Source organism: Chaetura pelagica, unplaced genomic scaffold, assembly GCF_000747805.2.
Source record: "Chaetura pelagica isolate M959 unplaced genomic scaffold, ChaPel_1.0 scaffold166, whole genome shotgun sequence".
In the NCBI taxonomy this organism is placed as follows: Eukaryota; Metazoa; Chordata; class Aves; order Apodiformes; family Apodidae; genus Chaetura; species Chaetura pelagica.
The window spans coordinates 2,850,002-2,873,841 of NW_009953758.1; the positions used below are offsets into that span (position 1 = coordinate 2,850,002).

At 43.4% G+C, this 23,840-nt stretch overlaps 1 protein-coding gene across 8 annotated transcripts in view; it reads left to right on the forward strand.

The window, feature by feature from the left end:
* Positions 1-6: 6 nt before the first annotated feature.
* CAMK2G (calcium/calmodulin-dependent protein kinase II gamma) overlaps positions 7-23,840 on the forward strand; it is a 115,018-nt gene continuing 91,184 nt past the window's right edge. For all 8 annotated transcript variants that reach the window (XM_010000759.1, XM_010000754.1, XM_010000753.1 and 5 more), the window contains exons 1-2: positions 7-82; positions 1,882-1,976. In XM_010000759.1, the coding sequence (XP_009999061.1) occupies positions 18-82; positions 1,882-1,976 (160 nt within the window). In that variant the 5' untranslated portion in view covers positions 7-17. The remainder of the gene's footprint in view (positions 83-1,881; positions 1,977-23,840) is intronic.

Genomic DNA, 23,840 nt, shown 5'->3' on the forward strand with positions numbered 1-23,840 from the left:
CCTCCCGCAGCCCGAACATGGCCACCACGGCAACGTGCACCCGCTTCACCGACGAGTACCAGCTCTACGAGGAGCTTGGCAAGTACGGAGCCCGCTGCGCGCCCCGCCGCCCGCCCCGGCCCTGGGACCCGCCGGCGCTGCCGGGAGCCCTGTGCCGACGCCCCGGCTTTCCTGGCAGCCGGAGAAGGATTAGCTGTCGCGCTGTAATCCTGCTTTCCAACCCCCTGTCCCCTCCAGTGGCATCGCCGCTTGGAGGGAAAGGTGTTTCTGCGCCCCTGGGTCGAGCCCGCTGTGGGATGTGGTGTCCTCGCAGCCCGCCGCGGGCTGCGCGCCCTTGTTGCACCCCGGGACTTCCTCTCTTCCCCCATTGCCCTCCTCATGACCAGGCTGCTACGTTCTCTTCCCCGCACCGTCTCCCTGCTACACGCTGCCGTTCCCTTCAACTCTTTCTGCGCTGGGACACGGCACTGTTACTGCTACTCTGCGATGCTTCAGTCCTCACTTCCTTGTCCCTGTAAAAGGACCAGGTGCTGCTGCACCGCGCTTCTCCCTTCCTCCACCCCTCCTTTCCGCACTGTGTGTGTATTGGCAGACCTGCTGCTGCACCCTAGGACAAGGCTTTGGAGGGGACCCTGTAGGACAGGAAAGCAGCATAGCAACGGCCAGGGTAGGATTAGGGAGACAGTGCTTTCCTGAGTGCTGCTGCTCTCCCTCCCTTTCTGCACCAACTACTGGGCTCTGCTGCATCTCTTCTCTCCAGCCCAGTGTCCCCGTCCCTCCCCACACTGCTGCAGCTGTGTGTCACCAAGCCTGGGTCTCAGTGCTGGTGCTCACCTTGCTGCCTATTGGTTTTTATGTAGAGGTTGAGTAAGGGGAGAAAAGGCAGGACTCTGCAGTATCAGGAGGATTCAAGCTATTTTAGGCTCTCCATAGGGCTGTCTTGTGGGGCCCTTGTGTAGTCTCTGCTCCCCTTTCATATACTTCAGCTATGTACGTTTGCCCATAGATATGGGTTCACATTCCTGGTCTGAAGAACTTGGAATTTTCTGCCAGTTTCCTCTTATTTGTCCTTTTCCCCTTTTCAGATCTTTCGTTCAAAGACATTTGTTATTCCTTTCCCACCTTTTTTTTTTTTTTTACAAAGGACTGTTTTCAAGCACTTATTTGTGTGGTTTTGTAGGTGTTGATTCCCTATCTTTTTACTGTGGTTGTTTTATTATCTCTTTTTTTCCCTCACAGAAGTCCTTCTTCCCCCTCTCTCAGACCTCTTCTCCAAGTGGCTCTTTGGAATAGTTGTAATAATATCAGTAGTTCCAGCTTGAGAAAATATACAGAGCCTCATAGTTTTCTACTCACTTCATAAATAGGTAAATGTTTATCCCCATTTTGCAGGTGGGTATAGAGGTGTAAGAGAACTAGTAACTTCTGCAAAGTGTTGCAGCAATTTTGTGACTGAGCTGGCACTTGAATGTGGGAGAATTTCCCGAGAATATCCTCTGCTGGAGATACTGTATTTGGGAGATGGATTTACTGGCTAGTGTTTGCAGTGTTGTTCTAGGCTGCGTGTCTCCTGTTCATCAATCCCTTCATGTCCTGTTTCTTTGCCCATATGGTCTCTCGCTCCCTGCAAAATGTGCTGTTCTTGGTACACTGCCTGTGAGAGGGCTTGAGCGATCTTCAGAAGGCTTGAGTTTCATATAGTCTAGGTTTTATTTGCTGATCAGACAGCATGCACTGTTCATCAGATTCTCATGTGTTATTTCCCTTCTCTCTATGTCTTCTGCCCTATCTTTAAGCTGGTCCACTCTTTGGATAGAAATTGCTGCTATTGTATTCTCATTTTCAGTTTTGTAGCTCCTATCCTCTTTATTTTTCTTCTAGGGGAGCCTTCTCTGTGGTCCGCAGATGTGTAAAGAAAAGCTCATCACAGGAATATGCTGCAAAAATAATCAACACCAAAAAACTGTCAGCCAGAGGTTAGTGTCACAATCTACCCTTCTTCTTTTTATCAACAGAAAATACTACGCTGGAGGTGAAGCTGTAATAAGTTTAAGGAATCTGAAGTTGCTTGTATCAGTCATGATTTCAGTGTTAAAAAATAATCGAGTTGTGTGGCAAAGATGAGATTGAAAAGAAGTAGTGTAGGATGATAGAAAAAATCCTGTATCTGGAAACAGTTACTTTCTGAAGTGATGTTGTGTTTTTTTTTCCTTTTTGAGATCTTTCATCTGCCAACTGAGCGGGAGATGTGTTTATAGAAGATTTGTGTACATTTGTGTGTACCTATCACTCATACTAAAGAGAAGTGTTGCAGACTGATTTTGCTGAATATCTTTTCTACCAAGGAGATCTGTCTTACCAGAATAGATGTGATTGTTCTATTTTTTGATGGATAGATGCTATATTCCTTGCTCTTTTCATGCTGTAGTTGAACATGGTGTGTTTGGGAATGAGCAAGTTTGCCTTCAAAGGCAAAAATAGGTTGGATGGAGAAATCTTGTGAATTTGACTTCTCAACAAATGAGAAAAAGTATTTATTTTTTGCTTTTGTTAGTCCTGGATTCTTCAAAAAGTTGAAATCAGACTGTAATCTTAGAAAAAGAGAAAAGATCTTAACTCTTCCCCCAAACTCTGTCTTCAGTTTTCCAGGGATGTATGTATGCACAAAGGATAGTGTACCTTGTAGTATGCAAGGAATGTGTACCTTCTAGTGTGTAGGTAATCCTTTGCAGGGTGCACCCCACCCATGTGGGATGCTTGAGGGGGAGAGTGAAAGAAACTGAACTGCAGTAAAATATACTGAACTGTAGTAGAAGATGCTGAAAGCAGAATGCAACAAGTTGAGCTGCTGGAGGCAACTGTTTCTAGAAGACATCAGCAAGACACGATCTAAGTCCTTAGAGGCCTTTCAGATTTTACAGAATTCATATATTAGGTCCTTGACTATCTTGCTAGTTGAATAGGTGGCTTAGTAGGGGAGTTGACTGGAAAATGAAAAAAAAAAAATATCAGGAGGAGGTGGCAAATGATCTTGATAATGATTTAGAAGTGAAGAATATTTTGCCTAATCCCTATAAAGGGAAAAATAGATGTATTCTTTTTGTTGGAATATGAAATGCGATTATGAGAGTAGAAGATAGCTTGAAGAATGTTGAAAAAAACTCATTTACTGTAGTTTGCACAGAGAAGTAGCGCCAGAAGTAGAGAGTGCCATGCAGGTTTTTTGGGGGGTTTGTCTGTTTGGCTTGTAGAAGTAAGTATATGTGATACTGTGTTGTGTCAGAATCTAGCCTGAGTGAGGTTGTGTTGGTGACCAACCAGTGGAGCCCTAGATTGTTTAGGAGGTGGCTGCAGATCCTGTAAGAACTGGTGTCCCCTCCATGGTCAGTTGGTAATGTAGGTAGAATATCCAATCTTTTGAGTTTAAAATTAGTCCAGCTTAGTATGGGAGAGGTTTGAAGGGTTGCATTGCTGGCAGACATAAATGTCACGTTCACTCCTCAGAGTTCCCCATCCATCCTATAGCAAGGACTAAAGCTCAGGAGAGCCATCTTCTCAGATACTGATGGACACGGCCCTACTTTGAGAAGGGAGATGGCAGCTTGATGACCTGATTGCAAATGAGAAACAGTTTGCTGACAAAGGAGGAAGTATTGAAGTTAACTCTGGAGATGAGAAAAATGGGGAAACCTGCAAGATGAGTAGAGTTGAAACAAAACTCAGAAATGTATTAACAAAGTCCAAAAGTAGCAAAAGAAATTATTCCATTTTTTAAGTGTTCAAGCACCTAATGAGTTACAGAGGGAGCAATATGTAGATTCTTATTATTGTTCATATTTAGGTGATACTCATATTGACAGTTGTATGACCCAGTAAGTAGGAAAAGTAAGTATGGGTGAATATAGGCCATGTTTTTATTTCTTTCTTACTTTCTAGATTTCATACCTTCCTATAAATACAATATATTGAGGATATTAGTCTGTTCCTCAGCAATGTAACTTGAGGCAGCTGGCAAAGTTTTACTTAAAAAGGTATTAGGTAGGTAGAGGGCAAGTGTGACGAGTCAAGAAAGGAAATGGATGTATCTTCTAGTACAGAAGTATATCAGAAACAAGGGAATGATCAGGTTTCATTGAAGTCTTGTCTGAGGGCTAAAGAGTGTAGATGATGATTTCAGGTGAATATATAGGTTCCTCAGTTATTCCAGCTGTGTTTGCCGATAGCTCAAGTGATTAGTACAGAAAAAGAATTTTAAATTTTGATGGAAACTAGTGAATTCACCTTGGAATAGGTCTTTAAAGCACTGAAGAAAAATGTGTCCTATTTAGGTTTTGCAACTGTAATTCAGTGATTAGGGAGATTCGATTCAGCAACCTGAAATTAAAAAGTTTCAGGGAAAGGCATTTTAGGAAGATGTCTCCCAGAGGAGGAGAATTACGATGTTAATTCTGTAGTATCCTGGATATACATCGCCTGATGCTTCCTTTCCCCAGCTGGCACTTCTCCCTGGGGAGGCTGTGTCTGTCCAGCAGTGCACACGCATGAATGCCCAGCTGTGTGCCTGCCTGTTGCGCAGGGTTAACCCACCCTCCTGACCTGCCTCCCCTGTTGTTGGTTTTCTTCTAGGCTGGGTCACAGGGCCAGCAATAGCTACATTTAACATATTGTACATTTTCTAACAGAATTTGAACATGTATAGATACCCGATGTAGTAACTGCTGCTTCAGGAGCCAGTGTCTTGCTGCTGCTGGGAAGTACATATAGGCCATTGCTGCTTCACAGAAGTTTTTGCCTGCTGTAGTGCTTCCCTTGCTTATGTCCAGGGTCATGGTAACAAACCCTTATTCTCCTTTCACAGTTCCTCTTGTTACCTTCTTTTTTCAATACTCTTGATAAAGAAATACTAGATAGCTGATTGAGAAGTGCTGAATAGCTTGCTGCACGTAGCTGAAAAAGGAGGAAGAGGAACACTTCAGGGTGAATTGTATGAGTTTAAAGGGTTCTGCTTGACATGTTTATCAAACTGTTTTCTTAAAGTAGTAAAGAGTTGAAGAGGCATGGTGCTGTTACAGGGCTTCCCTGGAAGTAAGGAGGATGACTGTGGTGCTGATCATTGTGAAGGGCGGTCCTAACAACTTCAGTCTAGTAAGCTTTCACCCTTTGTAAAATATGAAGTCAGATGTTGAGAGGAGACTCTGTTTCTCTGTTGTCTCAGTTTTTTTGGATGCTTGTTCTCTCTCTTTTTTCATAAATCATGTCAATAAGAGCTGGTCTAGATTAAATTAGTATTTTGGCTTTAATGAAGTGTATGATATTATTCACATTGTGTTGATGCTTAAGACTTCCCAGTGAAGAGTATGCCAAGAACTTTAATGTTAAATAGGAGCCAAATGCTTGTGGAATGGGAGGAGAAACAGACTTCACCTTAGTCAGCATTCTTCTGACACACAAGACCAGTGGTTATTACATATGGGGGAAATACAATGCTTCAGTCTGAAATTCCTATGGGATTGAATGCACAGGCTTTTACCAGAGCTACAGACAGAGGGAAGTAATAACTGTAATTTTTTGGAAGTTGTCTTGTGGGCGTTGCCAGAATACTTGTTGAACATGAAATTTCATAGCAAGTAGTGCTTCAATTCCTGGGCAGCGGTGAAGTTCAAATAAAGTAAAATTGCTTGCAGTGATCAAAAGCATCAAGAGAGAAGTAGTAGCTTTACCAGCAGTAGGGAAATATCAGGGATTTGACTCTCCAGTATATACTTTAAGAGATAGTCCTGCACTGGAAAGAGGTAGGCAGGATCTATCCTGGGTTAGTTTTTCAAATGTTGTTTATGCCAAATAGTATATAGTGATTCTACCACCATGTGTAGGATTTTTTTGCCCTTGATTTTTAGGTATGGGGGGGGGGGGGGAGAAACCTCTTGGATTACATCTATTGTTACATTTTGTTTGCTGCTGAAAATCTGTATGTTTCAACTCTTGCAAGTGACATCTCTTGATGAAAAAAAGAAAAAAAAGCTGCCTTGGAAGTTAGACCACTGTTTTCTCCTTACTGTGGCTTTGCCTGTGGCCTAAAGAGTTGGATTCTTCCCCTGCTCTCCATCTTTCCAAATCTGTAAAACACATAACAATTTGCAGTCTACGCAATTGTTTTGTCGTTATTCCTGTATGAGATTATGTGGACTGGGGGAGGAGCAGGGAATTACTTCTATATATCATACCCTGTGAGGAAAAAAGCTCTCTCTTTACACTTCCAGCTCAGACTTTTTTTCTTGCATGTCTCTTGCCCTGGCTTTGAGTTCTGTAGTGGTTGCTGATTTGGGCTTTACGTTATGTTTTTTGGAGGTGTCAGTTATAGTTTCCCTGGATACTGAAAGGCTGAGCTTGAATGCTGCAGAGGAAGTTTAGGAGGATCAGTCCCTAACCTCTTTCTTAATCTGCTCTTTAAATGTTCTTAGCTGGCGTTTGAGTTAGGACTCTCTTGGACTGCTCTTGTGGCTGCCAGGTTTAAAGTCCCCTGTGGGCTACAGTACACACGCTTGAATTAGATTCAGGCAGCGATGGTGCACTGCAGCCTGGCAAAGCTGCTCTGCGTGGAAGCAAGTAGAGCCCAGCACACGGATTGCAGATGGCTGAAGTGCAAATCCCACCTCGGGTAGAAATGTCCCGTAATAGGTGTCCTCTGCGTGTGCCTGTGTTTGTTGGTTGAGCACAAACGTCCTTTCTTGCAGAGGATGGCAAATCAAACTGTCTGTTCAGCTGTTACTTGCTGAGCAACCAAATCAGCTCTGGTCACTTGGTGTGAGAGAAGGAATTGACTTTTCTGCAGGGTGGGCCTTAGGCTGAGTGTGAAGAGCTTCCCTGTGCCTCAACTCCTCCTCCTCCTTCTCCCCTCTGCCTCCTGCGAGGAGTCTGAGCGATGCTGTGATTAGGGAGCATAGGTGTGAGATCAACCGCAGTAATGGCTGGGGATTTTTTTGGAGATCTTCACGCAGGTGGAGGGAGGTAGGGAACGCTGTGCCCTCCGGAGTGGTGTGTGCGGGGCGGAGGGGGAGGCGCTGCCTGGCGTGGTGTCCGTCAGGGGCTGGGCACTGCGGAAAGGGGCTGCAGGGGAGGAATCGGGGGGTGAGTGAAGAGCGAGTGGCTGAACTCTCGGCTCTGCACCGCAGCACACATGCGTGCGGCGGGGGCGGCGGGGGGGCTGCTCTGCTGATGTCAGAACTGCAACCCGCTACCTCCCGCCAGCAGCCTCCCCCCTCGGCCTCTCCGCCTCCTCCTGCAGCCCCTCGCTCAGAGGAACGGAGGTTCAAGCAATACGTGCCACTAGGGGAAATATCACTAGAAGAGGTGTTAGGAGAAGGGGTGAGGGGATAAAAGTAGAGACCCTGACCTTGGTGGAGGGACTGGGAGCTTGGTAGGGGGCTTCCGAGGATCAGTCTGACTCTTTGCCCACCCCAACACATCGATGTGAGCAGGAGAGCGCCTGAGAACCGACAGAGACTCGGGTGGTGAATGGTGCAAGGCTGGCGTTTTTTGTGCCTCTTTATGGCCAGAAGCTGGCTTCTTCCTGCTGTGGGTGTTCGTGATAGTTGGGGTTACCCCAGGTTGCCTCTCAGTTTACGCTGTATATTTTATAAAGGAGCTGGAACAGAGCAGACAGGATTTCAGCTTGTGTCTGTCTTCTCAGTGGTCACATTGTGTATTAAATTTCCAGTTTAACAATGAGGAGGGGGGGCAGTGGGCACACAGATTGGGCAGGAGTTCCCACTGCTTCCATGTGAGGTTGGAGAAAGGGGCTTGGCAAGAGAGTCAGGTTTCTTGTTTTCCCAATATAAACTGGATTTGTGTACAGCAGAGATGTGATTATACTAATTCCCGCACGTGTCCTAAAGCCCTTGGCTCTAGAGCATTTACTCTGATCAGTGAGCCACAAGTGAAGTATTTTCAGGTGTCCCTCCAGTGAAGAGCAGGATGTTGAGCACACTGGAGATCTTTGGGGCAGGGAGAGCTACTTGAATTTCTTGTAAGAAGGATCCAGTGCAAAAGCTGTGAGGTTTTCTTGTTGGTTTTGGAGTGCAGCATGGAAATTTCACTCCCTCTAAATTTCATCCTTCTTGGGACAATACCAAAACCATCACTGCCAGAGGGGGCATCATGCAGAAATCTCGAGTGCTTGCCTCTTCACTCCCCCTACCCCATAACAAACAAAACCTAAGAAAAACCCACAAAAACCCAGTGTGTTAGCACCACTGTTCTAAGAGAGGATTATGACAATCTTTTAGTTCCCTTCCATGCCCTGGAAGTATTGTAGTTTTCCTGGCCCTGCAAATTGGCTTAAGACAGAAGGGAAGCATGCTAATATAAAAATATCTCTCCACTGTGCTACCTATGAGCACCATCTATCTACTTCACAACTTTGCCTGTCTTTTCATGAATTCTGGCCTGTCACCTGTATTGGTGTTTCAGGTGTTTATTTTTCTTTGCTCAGTTTTTGAATCTCCCAATTTTCACCAAGATAATAGACTTTAAAAAAAAAAAAAAAAAGTTCAGTTTTGGCCTGGGGAAGAGGACAATATCAGCTGGCACCCGGATCACTAACACAGGAAAGAAGCTTTGAATGTTGTAAAAAGAAATGTGGATGGTCTCACTTTGTTTACCTGCAAGAGAAGTGGTATGAATGCTCCGAGTAGTCATTCTGAGGAAAACTGGGGTGCCTTGTTTTCTGGTGGACAAATGTGTACTTAAAATTTTGAGGTGCTCACTAGATAATTTTTTTTAGTGCATACAGGAAATGTCAAACTGTCACTTAAACAAGTGTAGTTCCCGCTGGCCCTTGTAACCGTAAGCTTAATGCATCAAAATTTAGTCTGACCTCAGGTTCTTTCTTGTACCTTCTTAAATTAATTGTCTATTTAAATATCATCATATACTTAGGTTATGGCTCCCCAGGCATTCTGGTATTGCTGCCTGCATGATTTTTTGAGAGCAGTTGCAGAATATTTCTGAAGAAATGGGATGACAGTGTCTCAGAAACAAGCATTTTGACCGCTGAGGGTAGCTGAAGATCAGTGGGACAGGGATTTAGCTTTCTGGGGAAACTGAGTTTGTAGTTGTTAGATTTTGATTCCTCATAGCTTTTTCTACCTGCTGCTCTCCAGCTCCCTTTCTTTCTAATTAAGAATTTGTTTTGAATGTTCGTCTTTTCCAGCCTTGGCAATTCTGTGATTCTGTCTCTGGCCGATCGGTTATTATAACCAGTCATTGCATTAATCTATAGTACTTGGATTTAAACTATCCCTTTAGTAACGCTATTTTACCCTCTTTTTTTCCTCCTGAAGGATATTGCAGAATTCCTATCACTCCTACCTGTTAGATGAGAAGATTGGGGAGGATGGTGGTTAGTGCAAACAGCTAATTACTGATGACTGAGGATAATTCCAAAATGGAAGGACAGCTGGTTAATGTTGTATCTTGCCTTTTTATGACAAGGTCAGGAAAGGAGATAACTGTGACTTTACTCTTGGTGTTGGGATCTGTCTCGCTCTGCTCCTGGCAGAGTCAGAAGAAGAATTCCCCGTCTCTGAGATGTGAGTTGAGTCAATGCGATGACCTTTCAGAGAATGTGTGTGCGCGTGTGTGTATAGATGTGGTACTGTACTCTCTGCACTTTTTGCCTTACGTTCCTGAGAGCAGGAGTTACATAGCTCTATGAAGTGGTGACCTGCTGTCCTGCTGCTTCAATCCAAAGTTCCCGTCTTGAGTTAGTCGCCGTCCAAGCACCTGCAGCCCTGGGCTGTCTTTTCTTGCCCATGGCTGGAGTATGCTTAGCAATGGCACTGGGACAAGTCCAGGTTAGTGTCCTGCTTCTGAAAAGGGTGCTGGCTGATCTTTTATCTTTGATAGAAGGAGATTTGGCTGTTAAGCACAAGACCCTTTTTCTCTGGGGCAGCAAAGGTGCCATCTCTGTTTGCAGTGTTATTGTTAGTGTGATTCTGTCAGAGTCCCAAAAATTGAGCTGGGAGCTGTCTCAGAGAAAAGAGTAGGTATTGTGGGAATGAAGACACAGTTAATTTAAAAGAAAAACAAACCCCATGCAAACATGTCTCTAAGGAAGGAAGGTGCCTGTGAAGATGAGCCTGAGAGCAGGCATTGCTCTTTGTAGGCCTCTCAAGCCAAAGGCTAAATGGCAGAGAAGGCAGGCAGCAGAAGCCTGCCTGCCATGGCAGAGCTGCTGGCTTATCTCTGGGGGCTGTTGCCATGATGACAGTGGCAAACAGGGACTGCAAAATTTACCAGATGCATGTGAGCCAAAGGATTAAACTTTCACATAGGAGGGAAGGGAGGAGGAAGAGGGCAGGTGGTGATGAAGGGCAGCATCTTAGTGAGACATACCAGGCTCACTCTCCTGTAGCCACTGGGATGGCAATGGGGAATGCAGACTGGCATTTCTTCTCCAGTCTAAACTCTGGACAACACTGCTCTGACAGATTTCCTGTTTAAAGAGGAGGGAGACTGCACCTGTGCTTTCACTGAGTAAATAATCAGAACTTGAGTTGTTTGGGCAGATGAAATGTAACAAATGGGTAAAGGTGTTGTCTAGCTTCAGCATTTTTTTCTATTCCCTATAGCTACAAATAACTCTAGTTTTCTACCTTGTGCTTAGAGCTTTTCTGCATCAGAGTTGGTGCAAATAATGAAGTTTCAGTGTTGCCTCTGGGTTTCAGACTGTCAAACGTGAAGCTAAACAGCCTGCACTAGTGTTATCGATAACACTGGGCTGTTATTGAAAATGTCTGATGCAAAACCATGTCGGCACTATAAGGGTGATACTGGACTTGACCCTGCATACTGTTTTTGTCCTTGCTGGTTTCCCTTTCTAAAGCTAGAATGTTGTCTCTGTGTATTGGAGCTGACAACATGGTGGGGAAGGCCCTGGCTGGTGGGCAGGTAGTTTGCAGGAGAGGCTGGGCTTGGGCAGTTTTCCCTCCACTGGAGTCTGAGGGAGGTCCTGTTACTACACTGTGCTGCAGTCTCCTGTGTGGAGGTTTACCGTTATTAGAACTGGTCTGAGAAGAATTACTGATTTGCAGTTGGCTGGAGAGTGAGGAGCTGGTGAGGGCTGCTTGGTGCCCGAAGTCTTGGTGCCCCGTAGCTCAAAAGGTGGTACCACTTAGTTGTTTGCAGTACTACAAGTTACCATGGCACCTCTTTGCAGGCTGCTTCAGGAAAGACTTAGGTGGTCATGCCCAGCAAACATCTGAGCAGCAATACACATACTAGCATAAAATGTTTGACTGTAGACTTAGTAAGACAGAATTGTGGTAATTAAAACAAGTTCATTTCTAGAAGGGCTTCTTCAACTTAAAGCTTTTGTTTATTAAATGAGACATTAATATCTATGGAAATTAATGGTATAGGTCTTTCCCACTAGCTCAAATCCCAGTGGACTTTTTAAGCTGCTGTAAATCCAGGCTATGAGTGAGAACAAGGATGTTAAGGCTCCAAAGCCAATTCCTGAAAGATTGTGGCGATGTTTCTTTCTTTTTCCTTTCCTCACTTCTCTTCTAAGCACCTGAGTGAGGCTGTAGATATAGGCTGCAGCTTGTCTAGTGGAGTAACACTATTTGGTTGTGCTTTATCTTCCGCTGTTACTGTGTTACCTCCAGTAAGTCAGTTGGTGCAGACTGTGGTAAGTGATGGTCATGAAGAGAGAGATACAATTTTGTAATGTTTAAGACAACTCTCCTTTGAAGGAGGAGGTTTACTTAGTCCCAGGGGAGGAGTGAGGAAAGAAGAAGTGATCTGACACACCCTGAAGTCTGAGGTGAAAAAAGGAGGGAGAAGGACTAGATAGAAATCTTTAAACTTAAGTGCACCAGAATTTTTCCTTCCTCTGAGCCTTCTTCTTTTACAGATGGGACTTAGCATAAGGTAGCTCAAGAAGATAGGGTTTACTCTGACTTCTTTGTTGAAGGAGATTATTTTCTGAACCTGTTGCTTTGTTCCCAATCCGCTGTATGTTCCAGAGGGGTCTGCAGGTGGTGGTCTTGCTTCTGAGTGAGGGGTCTCCTTGTCTGTGCAACAGTGTGTATAGTTCCCTGCAGTTCTGGAGATGTGTGAGATATGTGTTTTCATCCTGCTGCTGTATTTGCTGTTAAGAGACCTGATGTCATACACCTGACTTGGAATGTGACTTCAGAGGGAATAGTCCAGTGCTTGCTCTGGGATGCACTTACTAGATGCACATTTCAAATAGCCCTGTAAGCTTTTGCAGGAAAAACAGCTCATTAAACCTCTTCCTGTATTGTTCTCCAGTGCCTGTCAAATACACAGCATTTCTACTGTCGTGGAGCAGCTGTCATTCTAAAAATGTCCATGTATATTTAGGTTTTTTGTGTTTTGTTTTGTTTTTTCCTCCTACAACCTTATGTCAAAAGTGTGTAATATTTCAGGAGTGATGGCCATTTCATGAGTGATGGCCTAAGAAATCACCCAGGGTGGCTGGAGTTTAAAATAGGTATGGAAGAAGGAAATGGTTTTTACTGCCCCTTGCAACCCACAGGGACTTGCTGGAAGGTTCTTGGAGGCTAATCAACAGTATAGCCTGGTGATGCCATGCAGAAGTTCTTCCTGTTGTTTGCCCAAACAGCTGGTATGCTGTTAAGTTTAATTTTGCCTGCTTTGTGGCCTCTCCATGTAAGCTTTGGGTATCAAATGTCCTTTGAGGAGATTGTCTCTGCGAGATTAGAAGAGTTGAAGTTGCACAGCTTTATTTTGCAACTGATGCCAGTGCAGAGACAAAGCTCAATTGCAACGGATGTGCTTCTTCCCTGCAAGTTAAAACTCTGACTCCCAGCTCTTGTGTTACTTGAAATACTCCTAATTTTTGTATCGCAGGATTTTTGTGCAGGAATGTGACTCTAGCTCTGCCCGTTTTTATTTGACTCTTATGTCACCTGGACTAGAATCTGCCAGCTCTGCAGATACAATACTGTGTTGCATCTACTGCTTGTTATAAAGTTGCTTGGATTAAAAATTACGGTGTTGCCTGATCAGTGCAAAGCAATGATCCACAGCCTCCTCTATCTGTTTGAATTGTTCTTGCGCTTAGTAAGTATGATGTAGAGGAGTGAAGTGTTGGTCAGCTCGTCCTTTGTGTGGAAGCACTTCTGTAGCAGCAGACTGGGAATCAAGCCCTCAACGCTTCTCCAAACTGCAAAGTTTAGCAACAGAGATGTGAAAAAAGAGGAATAAGGTAGTTTGCTTTTTTGATAACCATTATAAAATATTGCTGACAAGTCCAGGTTACTCTAGCTGCTGCTACCAGTTTATGTTGCTGCAGTGCTGGTTACCCAGCTTTAAAAAAGTACATTGTGCCTTGCTAACTCTTTCTGGCTGTGTACACTTAGTTTCTTCAGTAGTCCCAAAGCTGAGCTTAAAAAGCTTTCTCTCCCACCACCCTGCAAAGGGGTCAGGAAGTTTCTTGGCTTTCTAGGATTTTCAGCCTGCTCATCTCCTGATGAAATATGAAATGTTAGCTGCTGAAGTTTTTCTCCATTTGAAAAACACAGATAAAACTTCCTTTCCATCTTGGAAACAAAACTCTGGTTTCACTGATGCAGTTAGCTTATCTGAAGGGGTGGTGTGGAGTGTCTTGGGAACAAGGAAACATGCAGCTGGACTGAGCCAGAAGAATTTATATTCTTCTTTCTGCATCTCTGAATTCCTGGATCCTGCATTGCAGTGACTTGGCACTGCTGAGACCTGCCTCCCTGCCACTGTTACCGTGTTTGTTAACCAGCTGCAGTCTGATATTTATTTTAGCTGGTTCATCCAAACCCACAGGCACCTGATGTGAACAGCTGATGGGGAAAAGAAAGGAGCTTGTGTCCAGAGATGACCTCGTTTGGTGGGATTTCTTTGTTAGCTGTGTGCTTTAGGACCCTCTGTGTGTAGTGGAGTTGAGACAGTGTCACTGGAGTTCTTGCACAGATTGGAGTGGCTGTGTGTGCAGCAGAAGGGTTGTTGGTATGGCTGTGTCACCTTCGGAGCAGCTCTGTGCTCTACTTTCTTGCTTATTGCGTGTCCACTTTAAGAGAGTTCATCTGCAATGCAGCTGTTAGTGGGGAAGTTCTGTAAATCAAGAGAGAACGAATGCAAGTGAGCCTGATGTCTGCAGTTGTGGCTGTGTCCTCCCTACAGCACAGGAAAACTTGTTCAGAAAGACTTTTTGCAGGAGGAGGAGGAGAAGAAGGATGACTGTGGAGTACTGATGCTAAGAGCCCCTCCTTCCATGCCTGTGTCTGCCTAAGCTGCTCAAGAGCTGCAAAACATGTGGAAAAGCACAATGGACAGCAGAGCTGGAACTGGAAAATCCTGTCATGCTTTTCCACTCCTCCTCACTCCTTCTAACCAGGTGTTTGCGTAGGGCTGATCCTGTCAAGATGTCTTTATTGCACACTCCCTTCTCACACAGGATGTCCTGTTACAATTCAGAACTTCTGAGTTTCTGTACGTGACTCAGAAGTGCACAGAGGCCTCATGAGTTGCAAGTTTCTTACTGTGCCCTCTGCCATTGCACGGACTGTCAGAGTGAACACTTGCTGGTGCAAGGGGGTGATACTGGTGACCTGCAGGGATGCTGGGGAGGAAGCCTAAGGTGGAGTCAGCTGGAGTGCCACAGCTGTTCTGGTGTAGTACCTGGCAGGCTGGGGACTGCTGCTGAGTGACTTGGTATGAGGAAGAGAGAGGCCATGTGCTGTGGCAGCCCTGCTGCAGGTGGGGCAGATACACCGTGTGAGGGGGAGCTCTGTGAGGGTTGCAGCCAGTTAGGTGCATGTTAGTGAGGCTGGTTGGGGAGCGTGTGGCTTTAAGCACGTGGCTGAGGAGTGGCTGGCTTGCTGTCCTGCTCTTCCCTTGCCCCTCGGCTCCTCTGATGTGCAGAAGCTCTTTGAATGACCACTTGGATATCAGCCATGCCTGGGAACACTTGTAGGATTGCTTGCTGGTTCCCCAACAACAAGTTTTTGAAGATATTCTGATGCAAAAGTCCACTATGGCTGAGGAGCGTGATGCCTTTTCACAAGGGTCTGCAGGAATACCTGGAGTTCCATGGTTCAGAGCTGGAGAGTGCCCCACAATACCTTCCTTAAAGGTGGCTGCTGCTGGGCAGAGTGTACTCTTCACTTTGGTGCTTAGCAGACAAGGCTCTTTCCTTCACTGCATTTTATAGTATTCTGGGCAGACTTGGTTCTGAGCTTCTACTTCAGTTTATTTTCACTTGGGAAAGCATCTCCTATTGACAGTCATTGGTGATGCAGGAGAAACTGGTGTAAGATTCACTACCTGCTTTTCCTCCTCTGTTTCCTCTCTGCCTCTGTTGTTTCCCCAGGCATTCGTTGTCCCACTTGTAATAAGCAAATTGTGCTAACCATATACAATCAGTGTTCCCTCCCCTTTTGCTAGGGGACTGGCTGACTTGTTGTAAGAAGTTATTTTTAGGGTTTGCTTCCTGGGATATTCTACCCGTGGCCAGTTATGGTGATGAAAATGTCACTGAGATGCAGAAAGGACTCCCAGCTCATTGCTAGCATGCCTGATCTTTCTGTTGTAAGGGTGTTCATGGTGGACATGAGTTCCTTGCTACTACACTGTGATTATGGAGACGGCCACGATGACTGTGCAGCATGTCTCCCTATGAAAAGCATACTGAGCCTCCAGGGTGATATATTAGGCAGTAACTGAACTGGCTGGGGGGGGGAAAGGAAAACAAAGCACCTTTCTTTGATTACACTGGAATTTGTTTCTGCCCTTTTTCTTTTTTTGTATGTAGAGATGTCAGTGCTGTAGGATCTGTGTGTCAGTGTACAGGGCTGTCCCTAACAGGCAATTTGCTCCTTGTACTGGGTGTATTAGGTTGCACTGGGTTGCTGCCAATTGCTTGCTCTAGACTAAAGAAGGTGTGTGCTTATTCTTTTTAAGCACCTCTCTCACTCCAGATCTGCAGTTTGCAACACCTGAAAAAAATGATAATTATGGCAGCTATAGCTGGCAAAGCATGAACGTAATATGGGCAAATTACAGAGCCCAGCTGAGTGATGCCATGAGTTGACAAGATACAGTCTCTGGTGCTCGAGTTGGCTTAAGGAGCACCTACCTCTATCTCTGGAGACATCTGTTCCCTTCTTTGTCTTGCAGCAGGTCTCTTTCCTTTTCTGTCTCATCCCTTGGATTGGGAAACCAAACTTGGAAGAACCCTTCAGTAAAGAATTATTGAAGTGGTAGGGATGGAAATGCATTAGGTTTCCAGATAGGTTTCTCAGAGTAATCATGGAAGATGTTGCTTGAGTATAGCTCCAGCAACCAAGTTCTCCTGCAGCTGGGACTTCAGGTGTATGTTTTTGTTTTTAAGTAATCCTTACATTTGAAGTTGCTTTAGTGAGTGGTAACTTTTCCACTTAAAATGTCTTCTCACTGTCTTGCTTCTATACAATACCTAGAAGTACTTGAGCAGTGGGCATACACAGGATGAAGTTTTGAGACTCTTCAGGAGCTGGAGGCAGGCACGCTGTCTTTTTCCACACCCCCCTGTCTCCCCCCACCTCACGTTCCTAGTTGCTGTGTGATCATGGTGCATTTTGCCCTTTTATACAGAAGTGTTTCAGTGGTTTTGCTATAGGTGGTATCTTGTGTGCATTTTAAGTCTTCTCTCACTGAAATTTCCTGGTAGTCTTGTCTGTATTTACAGTCTGCTCTGCTTAATTTAAAGTTATCCTAGTCTCACATGGGGAACTTAGTCTTAAAATAGATCGTTTGACCTTTTTTTTTTTTTTCTTAATTACTCTAATCCTTTCAGACTTGGTGTATCTTCTTGTTAGAAAGGTGTATTTTGACAGAGGTATTATCTCTTTTGGAGAGGAGTCATTCAGCACTTGGGTGCAGAACCATTCATCTGTGCCCTCAAGAAGAAGTAGTTTACACCTCTGGTTCATGTCCCTCTAATGCCAAATCAAGGCAGCATTTCTAGCATCCTTCCCTCTCTCAAATGTTGAAATAGCTAAAAAATAAGTGATGAACATAGGCTTGCTGTTGCATGAACACAGGCTTCCCCAGCATGTCTCATGCAGTTAAGAATGGTTTGCTCATATGTTGGTAAAGGTGGAGTCAATACCAGGTTATTTCCAAGTAGGGTTTTTCCCAAGGTTTTATTAGTGATTTGCTCTGTTTTGTGGAAGGGGATGGATGTTTAGCCTTGTTCTCCAGGAGTCTGATTTCTCTTCCCCTTGTCCTTCCAAAATTTTTTGTCCCTACCTGAAAGAAGCTCCTTTGACTGCACTGTGTTCCTCTGCTCTGCCAGGAAAGTGTTCCTGTAGCTTTAGTTTAGCCATATACCCTCAGTCTTCCACCATCAACTAGATAATGTGTCATTAAGCATTCTTTATCCTCTGAGTACGACTGCTGGGCAGGGAAGTATTAGTCCTGTTTTACACTTGGAAATACTGAGAGATGCAAATTTTAAAGTGCTTCCAAAACACTTGGCAGTAAGCCATGACAAGTTAGGAAACGAGTCCAAACCATATTCTTGGCTATAACAGTGATAAGGAGACTGTAGGTAGAAAAAAAGACTGTGGGCATTTGGCAGGAGAAGAACGTGGCCTGAAGCGTGTAGTATTAAGAGGAATTGTAGTCTGGCTTGTTGGTTATAGGAATAAGATTTTGGCATCTTCCATGTACTGCTTTTCCATCTGACTTGCTTATTGTTTATAGAATACAGCTCTGAAATACATTATGCCAGGCATGCAGTGTTAGCATCTGCCTTCAGACACTACCTGCTATTTTTCTGGGTATTATGAGATGTTTTGAAAACTAGAGGTAATTGCTTTTGGTACAGAAGGTTGTTGTACAGATGACAATGAACAGCATGTGATTCTATGTGTTTGTGAAGACTTAATCAGAATAAAGAGATCACTTAGGTATACATATATATTTTTTCCTTGTATCAGTCATAACTACAGGAACATGGATAATAACATTTGAAGTGGGTTACTTTCTGAAGTGGGTAAAAGTAAGATGGCAAAAATGAAAACTTGGATCTCTAGGACCAGCAGCTGTACCTAAAGACTGAAAATAAGATCAATCTTATGACAGGACTTCGAGTAAATTTTAAAATTGGCAGCATTTCAGAATCTGAGTAAGTAATCGAGTCAGTTGTGACAATTTAGATTATGGGATGCTGTCAGGAAAGTGTTCCTGCTCCCCACTCACTGTGTCTTTTTGGCTAACTAGTAAGTCTGTGCAAAGGTTTTCAATGTCCTGGAGAATTTGTAAACATTCACATTAACATATGGTTAAAGCATTTGAAGTCTTTCTAAATAAGACTGCTGTAGATGCACAAGGTATACTGCTGTTAGCCCTCTTGATCATATGATAATGTCAAACTAATGAAGTCTTCAATAGTAGAACTTCCTTTGCCATACAGGGAGGCATAAAACCTTGGATGCATTTAAGAAGATTACTGTTAGCTTGTCAGAAGGAATAATGAGAAATTCTGGGACAGAGCTGAAGACCTATTATTAATTGAAAGGTGGTTCAGGGGAGAGAATAAAAAAATGGGAGGGAATGACCAGAAAAGTATTCTACACTTAATAGTGTGTATGTTGGGAATACTGCTCTCATTTCAAATAGGGTGATTTGGATTCTGGTTAGAAGGCAGTTAAAACCCATGCTATGGAAGTGTTGGAAGGAGTATCTGTGTGATGGGGGGAGTGGAGGGAAAAGGAAAATGCTAGGGAGAGGTGGAATGTAATTAAGGCTAATTAAAGTGTGCTGTGAAAACTAGTTAGATGTTCTTGTGTGCACTTTCTGTAATAAGAGACAAATGTGGTTATGCAACAAATTGAAAATTTATCTTTTCAATAATTCATTTCAAACTTGCTGCCTTGAGACGAGGAACTTGTGTGTAAATAAAATTGGCGTATTTGGAAAGGAATTATTTTAAAAAAAATTTCTCCAGGTTGTGTTTGGCACTGGGGGATTATTCCTTTCTTCCCTTTGTAGAGGATGAATGGGACAGTCCTGAAACATAGATCTGTGGGGTTTTTGGGGTTTTCTCCATAACTTCAGAGAAAAATTAGTTTCCTTTTAGAGGTACACTGTTTCCTAGCATCGCAGTGGGTGGGTGGAAGATGAGGGAAGGATGGAAGTTTGACTCCAGCATTGGTAGTGATCCATCCTATAGCATGATATTGAAAAAAAACCCCACAAAAACCCAACAAAGAGCATCCAGCCACTATCCTTTTTCATTCTATCATTCTGTGATCTGGCTGTCCAAGTATTCCAACTTATTGTAAGTTGAATTGTTGCTATTCTACCTGAATTAGTGGGTTTCAGACACCATTGGTTACAGGATGTGAGACAAAATGAATTAGTAGTCTGGCAATGAGTGTATATTACATTTAGGAGCCAGCAGTGCTGCCCACTGTGTCTTGTCTTTCTCTGCTTTTGGAAATTGCGTTTGTCTTTGTGCTTGAGCTTTGTTTTCTCAGTCTTTAGGAGGTTAGAATAATGTGTAATGCTGCTGAGAACTAATGCTGGCATGTAAACCTATTCTAGCACTATTGCGTGTATATTTTCAGCTTCCAGGAGATTGTAAAGATTTTTTCTACTAGTTTAAGGTGTTTTTTTGGTGGAGAGCAGGGGAAAAGATAGCAAAGGGAAAGCCTGAAGAAGTAGTAGTATAGCATTCCATAATGCTGTTTTTAGAAGGTCCATGTGGTGCAGTTCTACATGAAAGACACTTAGGAAACAATTGTTTTCTCCCCAGTTTTTTGCCTCCTATAAAAAGGGATGTTAACACTGCAAAGGAGGATGTGAAGGACAGTCCTCATAGGTTCAGTCCTGTGAAATGCCTGGATGTGGTGCATGATTGGAGATAACTTTTTACACTGGAACTACAAGTGTTCTCTTTATGGATGATATTCTGGTCTCCTCCAAAGAAACGTGGCATTTGTGCATGACAAGAAATTCAGGTTGATTTAGACAGTATTTGAATCTAAAGCCTGAAGAGTATGTTGTCAAGACTTCTCCATGGAAAATAATACTCTAAGTTATTAGCCAATTCAATAAACAAGTCATAGGAATATTAACTGTATTGCTAATTGAAAGCACTGGTGATTTTGCAGGTTTTGTGGAGCACTGAAACACTGCAATAAACTGGATAGGTACTTCTCTGACCCTTGAGAGTGGGTTTTAACTATTGCTGGGGCTGACATTTCCAGCAAGGAGCATGCCAGTTTCTCCTGTGCTCAGTAGCTCTGTAGCTTCATAAAAGTGAAATTCTTGTACAGCCTTCACTTTTAGGCTTCCAAGTACTTACATTGTTTCAGGCTTTCGCTATCCAGAACATGGTTCTTTGAAGGGGAAAATACGTGTATATATATAATTGTTCATTTAAGTTGCTTATGTGCCTGAAATTTAACAATGTGGTCACATATCTTTATAAATCTATGATGTGATCACTAACCCCAAAAAGCTCTGAACATTTTTCTTAAGTAAAAAAGAGATGTGGGTTTTTTCCAATTGTTGTGTTTTAAAATGAAATATTTTTTGTTTTAAGTCATCAGTTACACTTTAATTGCAAACTGGAGGTCTTTAAAGCTGTCCTCTTAACTGTCAATTCATTTAGAAAAACTGTGAACCCAAATGAAGGGTAAGTAGTACTTTGGTTTGAATTATTGGTGTTTATGGAAAGGCAAACTGTTTCCTTCCCTCCTGCCCTTGCCACACACAATAAGGGCATTGCTTTTGTGCAATGTAAACTGCATTTAGTAATGGTCTTGTACTTAAGAGCTTCTAGTTAATGAGACCTATTAACAATAATGAAAAATGGCATCCTTAAAGTGCAGACCTAGTCAGAAAAATTATTCGCTAAGAATGACTGGACGGCTGTGTACTCTTTCTTGGCTTATTTAATTTAGGGAGTGGAGGAGGAGCACAGTCTTGGCTCTGAAACTAATTATTCTCTTACAAATGTGCCCATGATCTGCAGTTCCCTCTGGGGCTTCTAGTGCTAAAGAGCTTCCCAGACTGAGCCTAGCTGAGGCTGGTGTAGGCTTGAATTTGCTTTCCCAAGCCTCAGTGGGAGTAGCAGTAGTAAAACCCAGCTTTTTGTCTGCTGGAATGAACTGATCTGAGTCAGCAAGACAGAGCTGTTGCATGGAGTAGGAAAGTGATGTTTTTACATAATTATTCATCTGTCTATGTTTGTTTTTTAGTGTGTTGCCACCTCGGCATCATGTGCTGTTTTAGTTGGGAAGGTTATGCATTGCTTTTCAATACATGAGTAATTCTGCTTAAGGATATGGGAGGATAGGCACCAACTGTATTGCATATTAAATACAAAAAGCCCCAACAAACCCACATTACTGTTAGGAGCTGACACAAGAAGACTGCATGCGTGATGCCTGCCCATACAAATAAATAGTAAGGCATTTCAGGGAATGTCTAGAGAAGGGCAATGAAGCTGGTGAATGGTCTAGAGGACAAATCTTATGAGGAGTGACTGAGGCAACTAGGGTTGCTTACTTTGGAGAAAAGGAGGCTCAGGGGTGTTGGTCTCATCTCTCAAGTAACAAGCAATAGAAAGAGGGAACGGCCTCAATTTGTGCCAGTGTAGATTTCGATTGGATATTAGGAAAAGTTTCTTTATTGAAGGGGTTGTCATGCCACTGGAACAGGCTGTCCAGGGAAGTGTTTGAGTCACTACCATGGAGATATTTAAGACATGGAGATGTGGTGCTTGGGATCATGATTTAGTAGTGGACTTGTCAGTGCTAGGTTAATGGTTGTACTTTATTATCTTACAGGTATTTTCCAAGGAAAATAGCTCTATTATTCTAAGTGGAATATCTCTGCCTTAGTTCTCCCACTTGATACTGTAACCACATGTCCATTTTAATAATTTCCTTTTGAGACAGGACAGCCTATTGTGCCACTATGCAGGCTTGGAATGGCTTGTCCTAATATGGGACCAGCTTGTCCATTCTCATTGAAAAGGATTTTGCTGAATGTTCTCTTATTTCTCGGTTTGTGCTAAGTTGTTCTTGAGAATTATGACTTTCCGTAGTTATAGTTGTTCTGTATGTTAGGAGAACTTCCGTGCTGTGGGACGAAGTGGGTAAGTTCTAGGGCAGAGGGGAGATTTTCACACAAATGGGTTGTTTCTTCCATTTTGGGGGCAGCATTGATTGCTGGAGGCATACTTGATTTTTTGGTTCTGTACTCTGGCTGCCAACTCAAGTTAATGATACCAGGCCCTTTAGGGTTTTAACTGGACCTTATCTTCTAATAAGATACCCTCCTATTAGCTACTGTCTGTGGAAGGATCACGTGCTTGAATCTTGGTGGTCCTAGATGGGTAGCTAACAGATAGCTCAGTGGGGATTCCTCTGTCTTCTCTGCCTTTGCTAAGCAGAGGGGTGCCAGTGTCTGCTCTCAAAGGAGCCATTTCTATTCTATAATGAAATCATTTTGAACCACCTTGCCCTTGTCTCTACCAGCTGCATATTCTGTGTGGAGACAGAAGGGCTTCGGAGGGTTCATGTAATTTTCCAGGATGTGTTATGTACTCATGTATCTGCCCTTTGTGGAAGAGGGCGGTTGGAGTGTTTGCCACTGAGCACTCAAACCCTACCATAGGGACTGTTGAGCCATCTGTGGGTGAGACTGATTTGCTTGAAAAGCAAAACAGACTTGTGGCTGAACCTGTTTACATATGGAAATTGGAAATGGGTGGATGCCTAAGGCAGGCAGGAGCATCGGCAGCTTCAGTTAAAACGTATCTGAGAAAGATGCTGCATGGCAAGTGGCTGCATCCGTGGTAGAGCCGCAAGCCAGTTGAACAGGAAGTGGGCTGGTGCGTGGAGGAGGAAGTGGCTGGCAATGTGACAGGGAGCAGACCACTAATGGGGCTGTCCAGAGCGCAGCTGTGCAGGTGAGAGGAGAATTAGCTCTTGGTGTAAAATGTTTTGTGGCCTGACAGCCAAAAATACTCCACAGTTCCAGGTTTGTATGCATGCGGTTTGGCCAGATTTTCTTTCCAGGTCTTGGTCTCCTGCTGCAAGTTGCCACAAGGCCTAGAATTGGGAGTTTGACCCAAAATTACATGGATATGGCTGTGCTCTGTTTTCTTAGACTGTTGTGTTTGAAAAGATTGGGATTTCTTTGCGGAAAAAAACAACAACTGAGAAGATTCCTCTAGGCTTGAATATGTTCTAATATGATGTTAACAAAAGGAGGGGAAAAAGCAGTTCCAAAGCTGAACACTATAATGTGAGCTTGTGCTAAATCCTAGAGCTTTTAATAGCCACTTTCCTGTCTTAGAGGTGAAAGCATCAAGCACCCATACTTGTGCTGGGCATAATTTGTCTCGGAGTATCAAATATTGCTGAAAATTAAATTTTTTAGTGTTCCTTGGAATCAGACATTTAATTATGTGTTCTGTCATCACATCTGTGATGTGGTGTCACTATCACTTTGCAGAGATAGTATAAATTCTGCTATTTCTTAAACATTCAGGTATTCATTCAGGTATTTTGTAAGACATTTTTTTGACTGAACTTAAGTATTACTTTTTTTTTTTTCCTTTTTCTTTAAAAGATATTATGCCTGTTGATCCCAGATAAATATTTTTTCTCTACCTCTTTATTGGCTTGGCCATTCAATGCTACAGTCCAGAGTTTTATTGCTCACACCACTGCATTAACTGTGTTGGCTGGTAGAGGAGGAAAGCTTGTACATTTGTGAATCCTTCACTAAGAGATAATGTGTTTTGCAGTAGC